Source organism: Taudactylus pleione, unplaced genomic scaffold (assembly GCF_031769625.1).
Source record: "Taudactylus pleione unplaced genomic scaffold, aTauple2 ptg001010l, whole genome shotgun sequence".
Classification (NCBI taxonomy): Eukaryota; Metazoa; Chordata; class Amphibia; order Anura; family Myobatrachidae; genus Taudactylus; species Taudactylus pleione.
The window spans coordinates 450,985-458,656 of NW_028285411.1; the positions used below are offsets into that span (position 1 = coordinate 450,985).

The following is a 7,672-nucleotide window of genomic DNA, read 5'->3' on the forward strand; positions in this document are numbered from 1 at the left end:
GCTTCTCAGTATGTCTGCGCTATATAAAGTGCTTCTCAGTGTGTCTGTGCTATATAAAGTGCTTCTCAGTGTGTCTGTGCTATATAAACTGCTGCTCAGTGTGTCTGCGCTATATAAAGTGCTTCTCAGTATGTCTGCGCTATATAAAGTGCTTCTCAGTATGTCTGTGCTATATAAAGTGCTTCTCAGTGTGTCTGTGCTATATAAAGTGCTTCTCAGCATGTCTGTGCTATATAAAGTGCTTCTCAGTATGTCTGTGCTATATAAAGTGCTTCTCAGTGTGTTTTGTGCTATATAAAGTGCTTCTCAGTGTGTCTGTGCTATATAAAGTGCTTCTCGGTATCTGTGCTATATAAAGTGCTTCTCAGTGTCTGTGCTATATAAAGTGCTTCTCAGTATGTCTGTGCTATATAATGTGCTTCTCAGTGTGTCTGTGCTATATAAAGTGCTTCTCAGTGTGTTTTGTGCTATATAAAGTGCTTCTCAGTATGTCTGTGCTATATAAAGTGCTTCTCAGTGTGTTTTGTGCTATATAAAGTGCTTCTCAGTATGTCTGTGCTATATAAAGTGCTTCTCAGTATGTCTGTGCTATATAAAGTGCTTCTCAGTGTGTCTGTGCTATATAAAGTGCTTCTCGGTATCTGTGCTATATAAAGTGCTTCTCAGTGTGTTTTGTGCTATATAAAGTGCTTCTCAGTATGTCTGCGCTATATAAAGTGCTTCTCAGTATGTCTGTGCTATATAAAGTGCTTCTCAGCATGTCTGTGCTATATAAAGTTCTTCTCAGTGTGTCTGTGCTATATAAAGTGCTTCTCAGTATGTCTGTGCTATATAAAGTGCTTCTCAGTATGTCTGTGCTATATGAAGTGCTTCTCAGTATGTCTGAGCTATATAAAGTGCTTCTCAGTGTGTCTGCGCTATAAAAAGAGCTTCTCAGTGTATCTGTGCTATATAAAGTGCTTGTCAGTGTCTGTGCTATATAAAGTGCTTCTCAGTATGTCTGTGCTATATAAAGTGCTTCTCAGTATGTCTGTGCTATATAAAGTGCTTCTCAGTGTATCTGTGCTATATAAAGTGCTTCTCAGTTTCTGTGCTATATAAAGTGCTTCTCAGTATGTCTGTGCTATATAAAGAGCTTCTCAGTGTATCTGTGCTATATAAAGTGCTTCTCAGTGTCTGTGCTTTATAAAGTGCTTCTCAGTATGTCTGTGCTATATAAAGTGCTTCTCAGTATGTCTGTGCTATATAAAGTGCTTCTCAGTGTGTCTGTGCTATATAAAGTGCTTCTCAGTGTGTCTGTGCTATATAAAGTGCTTCTCAGTATGTCTGTGCTATATAAAGTGCTTCTCAGTATCTGTGCTATATAAAGTGCTTCTCAGTATGTTTGTGCTATAGAAAGTGCTTCTCAGTATGTCTGTGCTATATAAAGTGCTTCTCAGTATGTCTGTGCTATATAAAGTGCTTCTCAGTATGTCTGTGCTATATAAAGTGCTTCTCAGTATCTGTGCTATATAAAGTGCTTCTCAGTATGTTTGTGCTATATAAAGTGCTTCTCAGTATGTCTGTGCTATATAAAGTGCTTCTCAGTATCTGTGCTATATAAAGTGCTTCTCAGTATGTTTGTGCTATAGAAAGTGCTTCTCAGTGTGTCTGTGCTATATAAAGTGCTTCTCAGTGTGTCTGTGCTATATAAAGTGCTTCTCAGTATGTCTGTGCTATATAAAGTGCTTCTCAGTGTGTCTGTGCTATATAAAGTGCTTCTCAGTGTGTCTGTGCTATATAATGTGCTTCTCAGTGTCTGTGCTATATAAAGTGCTTCTCAGTATATCTGTGCTATATAAGGTGCTTCTCAGTGTGTCTGTGCTATATAAAGTGCTTCTCAGTGTGTCTGTGCTATATAATGTGCTTCTCGGTATGTCTGTGCTATATAAGGTGCTTCTCAGTGTCTGTGCTATATAAAGTGCTTCTCAGTATGTCTGTGCTATATAAGGTGCTTCTCAGTGTGTCTGTGCTATATAAAGTGCTTCTCAGTGTGTCTGTGCTATATAATGTGCTTCTCAGTGTCTGTGCTATATAAAGTGCTTCTCAGTGTGTCTGCTATATAAAGTGCTTCTCGGTAAAGCTTGCATACACACACAACGATTGAGTTAATGAACGATTTTAGTAAACGATTTTCTACCTTGAAAAAATTAACTAAAATCGTTTACTAAAGTTGTTCATTTACTATGTTCATTTAAATGTAATGAACGATTTTTATGAACTACAAATGATTTTTGCATATTATCTTAATGAAAATCGTTGAGTTGACAAGTCTGACTGAACTACAAACGTGAACGCGCATGAACAATAATCGTTCATCGTTTGACTCAGAAAGTGAACGATTTTTTCAAACAATTATCGTTAAATGATTTCGTCTATCGATAATCGTTCAAAAAAATTGTTGTGTGTGTATGCACCTTATGTCTTTGTTATATAAAGTGATTCTCAGTATGTCTGTGCTATATAAAGAGCTGTGAGTAATAATAATACAGTTATTGTATTTCCAGCAGATGGACGCACAAGCAGGAATGACTTGGAGGGAGATCCCATTTTGTCTACAGATATTAAAACAGAAGATAACATCACACAGGAGTCTCCAGGAGATAATTCCGTTACACTAAATATACATCCAGCTATATCATCTGATCCTTCTAATTGTGACCAATGTTCTCCTGATACCTCAGGTTTTTTTACACACAGTGCAGCTCATACACCTGAAAAAATATTTAACTGTTCTGAGTGTGGAAAATGTTTTACATATAAATCAGCTCTTGTTAGACATCAGAGAAGTCACACAGGTGAGAAACTATTTCCATGCTCTGAGTGTGGGAAATGTTTTACATGTAAATCAGCTCTTGTTATACATCAGAGAAGACACACAGGTGAGAAACCATTTCCATGCTCTGTGTGTGGGAAATGTTTTAGACAGAAATCATATCTTACTATACATCAGAGAAATCACACAGGTGAGAAATCATCTCCATGTTCTCAGTGTGGAATATGTTTTACATGTAAATCACAGCTTGTTACACATCAGAGCAGTCACACAGGTAAGAAGCGATTTACATGTTCTGAGTGTGGTAAATGTTTTACATGTAAATCAGCTCTTATTATCCATCAGAGATGTCACACAGGTGAGAGGCCATTTTCATGTTCTGAGTGTGGAAGATCTTTTACACACAAATCAGCTCTTGTTAGACACCAAATACATCACATAGGTGAGAGGCCATTTCCATGTCCTGAATGTGGGAAATTGTTTACACAAAAATCAGATCTTGTTATACATCAGAGATGTCACACAGGTGAGAAGCCATTTCCATGCTCTGAGTGTGGGAAATGTTTTACCCAGAAATCATATCTTGTTATACATCAGAGAAATCACACAGGTGAGAGACCATTTCCATGTTCTGAGTGTGGGAAATGTTTTACACACAAATCAGCTCTTATTAGACATCAGAAACGTCACACAGGAGAAAAACAATGCGGGTGAGCATCTAGAAATATATAGAAATTGCAGCAGTATTGGCAGTACTGAAAATTTTCAAAACAAGCATAAATACAATATTAGCCTAGTTTGCTGCCCTGCTTAGTGAAGGGTAAATGATATTTGCATTAGCACACTATATACTAATATATTACAATTTAACAAAAATCCACACAGATGTCGTCAACATAGGGCTCCAACAGGTTCCTCATGTAATGGCTTCCAGTTTCCTTATTCTATCAGCTCAGAGTTTCCCAAATACCGCTATTACAGGCTGGATATCCATGCTTGAGCACAGGTTACTTAATTAGCACCTCTGTAAATTGATTTAGCCATTTGGACTCAAGAATGGATATCCTTAAACCCTGGCCTGTAATGTTGGAGTTTGGAAAACTCTGTATTAGATTATTATTGTGCTATTGGCCTATTTGTGCAGTAACAGGATCACATGATGTAATATAGAGACATAACTAATCTGTCATCATGACAATGTGCTGGGGATGTAATATGGGAAATGGGAAACTATGACATCATGTCATGACTAGGCTGTAAGTGATGGGGTGAGATGGGCGATATAATGACATCTGTAACCTCTGATTTTATCTCACTGGATCCAGTATTCTCTGGTTGGGTTTCCTGGTAAATGGATCTCTAATCTCCTTACAGCAGTCTGATGTCTGGTTCCTTCTAATTAGATCCCATGTAACCTACTATTTACACTATTCCAAAAGATAAGGACATTAATATTATGATCACTTATGTAATTTTATATATTATTAGATAATGTAATTAGTGTAGGGACACAGGAAGCTGCTGGTCCTGGTATAAACCACTAACAGTAATGTCCATTAAGTGCATCAGGCTCCCGATATCCCAGCAGAATACAGATATGAGCAGGGTACGTAGTAATGGAGGAATAATACAGGGACATCACAGGATAAGTAGGATCAGTACAGATTGTCCTCAGTATGTCCTGCACTGTCTCACCTCCCACAGTGGTGACACCACCAGTAATGTGCAGGGTCAGGAGATGGAGATTATTTGGTAGTGAGGAAATCACAGAAAGGACAATACAAGCTTTGTTATACACCTACAAATATATGAGATAAAGAGTTTGGTAACAAGTAAGAAAACCAAACGCCGCACGGACCTGTCTGACGTCCATGTGGGGTAACACAGTTGCGTGTGGCACTTGTTTGTTAGTATTTACCACACTTTTTGACCTGAAATTTTTTGTACATTGTTAGTAAAGCTGGAATAGTGACCAGTTGTCCTCTCGGTGGTGCACATGTTCTGTGACGGCTGTCAAGGAGAAAATATAATTTCCCATATGAACAAAAGCATTTGTATGTGGTGAATTATACTATTAAAATAACCTTGCAATGATTATAAGTGATACAAATATTGATAGGTAATATTACCATATATATCTCAACTAGAATTAATATTTTATGTTAATAAAACTTAACATATAGAAGATGTACTTCCAAATTTCCAAGAGGGCAAGATGGCAAAAAAGCTGAGTGATATATAAATCATGTTTCTGAGATCTACATAAACCTGTGACCATATGAGAGCCCGTAGATAAGAGCTGCTCTGGTGGGTCACACCAGTGACTAAGCACAGTCACAATGACCATCCTGCTGTGTAAGATCCCGCGTGTGAGATAACCAGCCCTGTGTGACCATCTGAGAGCCCGTAGATAAGAGCTGCTCTGGTGGGTCACACCAGTGACTAAGCACAGTCACAATGACCATCCTGCTGTGTAAGATCCCGCGTGTGAGATAACCAGCCCTGTGTGACCATCTGAGCTCCCATAGATAAGAGCTGCTCTGGTGGGTCACACCAATGACTAAGCACAATCACAATGACCACCATGCTGTACAATATGCCGCATGTGAGAAAACCAGCCCTGTATGACCGTCTGTGACCAAGTGACTTAATTTCCTGGTATTGTGGAGAGAAGCCAAACCAAGCTGGCACGGTGTTAGCTGAGAGCCCATCCCTTTTATGATGTATGAGACATTCCTGGGATCCCATAGGATGCTGGACCTATGGACATTGAGTTACAGCCTAGGACATTTGCATACAAGCAATATGATTTAGGTAATGTTACTTTACATTCTCCAAGATGCAGATTGAGGACAACTATTACATGTTGGCACTCGTTACTTATGAATACTGTAATGAGCTGTATATATATGGTGACTGTTGTAATGAGATACTTAGCTTTCAGAATTGAAGCTGAGACATGCATGTAGCTGCTGCTGACTGCGCAATATCTAAATGCCAATGACTACAGACTTGTAATTCCCTGATATAGTAACATCATATAAAGAAGATGATATGTTTTTACCTTTTCTCTGGTGCACAAGTTATTCCCAACTTGGATACCGGGATAGTGCATTTGTACCTGCAGCTCTATGTAGTCACTCCTGGGTGACTTAGATGCCTCTGATGACGCTGTATCAGACAGAAAAATGCATTAGCCAGACTTCAGGCATGTACCCCATACCCAATTATGTTTACGGTATCTTAATGCATCACCTAACCATCAAATAAAGCTAAAGACCACCATCTGATGATATAATACTTCATTTTGCTGGTCCAATTCAAGTCCTAATCATCCAAACATCACAAGATAGGAGTCACCCAGTAGGGACTGCGCAGAGCTGAAGGCACAAAGCCAACACCCCGGGTATCCTACTGCCGGTTACAGTGGACTATTCACAGTGGACACGTAATTTCCATGTACTCTACCTACCTGCAGGTCATTATTTATGGACAGGCTGCAGATAAGGAATGGCTTTCCTTTTCTTATCTACATACAACTTTTTAGCAGTGTGATTGTTTTTTGAAAAGCCCCTACCTGCTGCCAGATTTTGTAGAAGTCACAGACTATCAATCTGCCAGCTGGATCTGAAGGAGAAGAGATGGAAGAGAAGGAGGTACCCTAGAGATTTTTGCCATAGACTGTATGGATTGGACTAGAAGAGGATGACTCATGGTAGTGATTGTAAGTGCATTCTGCTCAAGAGAGAAGTTCGGACCAGTTATCCTGAGATGAGAGAATGTACACACTTGTAATGTCTTGCACAAAGACCTCCAGAATTCTGGCCACAAACTGTACACCCCGATCAGAGACTATTCCAATGATACAGCCAGAGACAGAATATTTAGTTGAGCTGAAGCAGAAGGAAGATCTCAGAGTGGTATGAAGTGGCCATTTTGGAGAATGAATCTACTCGTGAACAGATGCTGGTGTATTTGTTTAAGGTTGGTAGCTCGGCCCATGGAAATGTGGGACCAGGGAATGATTGGAATGGGCAACAGTAGTAAATGTCCTGCTGGAAATTGCCAGGGACATTTTGGGTTGAAAATACTTGAAATAGGTGACCACAAAGTGCTTGTTATCATTGTATCACTTTCTCTCACCACTCATATGACTGAGAATTGTCATCTATTTATACTCATTCTTCTTAATCCCAGAACACTCCGATACTTAGCTTCCCCTTCACTATTCCTTCATCACTGACCTTGGCACATTCTCCACATTCATTCCCACTGTGATCAATGATGAGACTCACTTCCTATAACAATATAATTACACATGATGCTACCTCTATATGTCCCCCCTCGTTTCCCTCTTATTCCTCCAATGTTACTCTATATATCACTCACCTCTTCTATATCTTTCACCATCTTGATTATTTACATAATGGTCAACATTCCGTATCACATTTCGTGACTATTTGTAATAAAATATGTGAAAAATTATTTATTAAATTATTTTGTTATACCTATGGATTTATATATTTTTCATATATATATATTTATAGACACTATTTTTTCATTTTATTTTCAATACTCTCATTATCTTCACATTTGTAGCAATTATAGTTTTTTTTGTATCTATGTTTTATTATTTTTCCACTTTCTGTTAATTTTCTTATTTAATTTTTTGGTGATTCGCTGTATATAAAATCCCCCTGATAGATGCTGCCAATCTCATATACTGTCACATAAACCAAGATCACTATAAGTAACATAGTGGAGTCTCAGGATGAAACACTTCCTGATACGATGCGATTAATTTCCATTTGCAGTTGGATATAGACTCCGGAGCTAATATTTTAATATAGAGATGTA

At 38.4% G+C, this 7,672-nt stretch overlaps 1 protein-coding gene across 1 annotated transcript in view; it reads left to right on the forward strand.

The window, feature by feature from the left end:
- The window catches only part of LOC148454311 (uncharacterized), a 64,294-nt gene extending 57,030 nt beyond the window's left edge, over positions 1-7,264 (forward strand). Inside the window, exon 5 of the mRNA XM_088461067.1 lies at positions 2,745-7,264. Coding sequence (XP_088317193.1) covers positions 2,745-3,529 — 785 coding nt within the window. The 3' untranslated portion in view covers positions 3,530-7,264. The remainder of the gene's footprint in view (positions 1-2,744) is intronic.
- Positions 7,265-7,672: the final 408 nt, after the last annotated feature.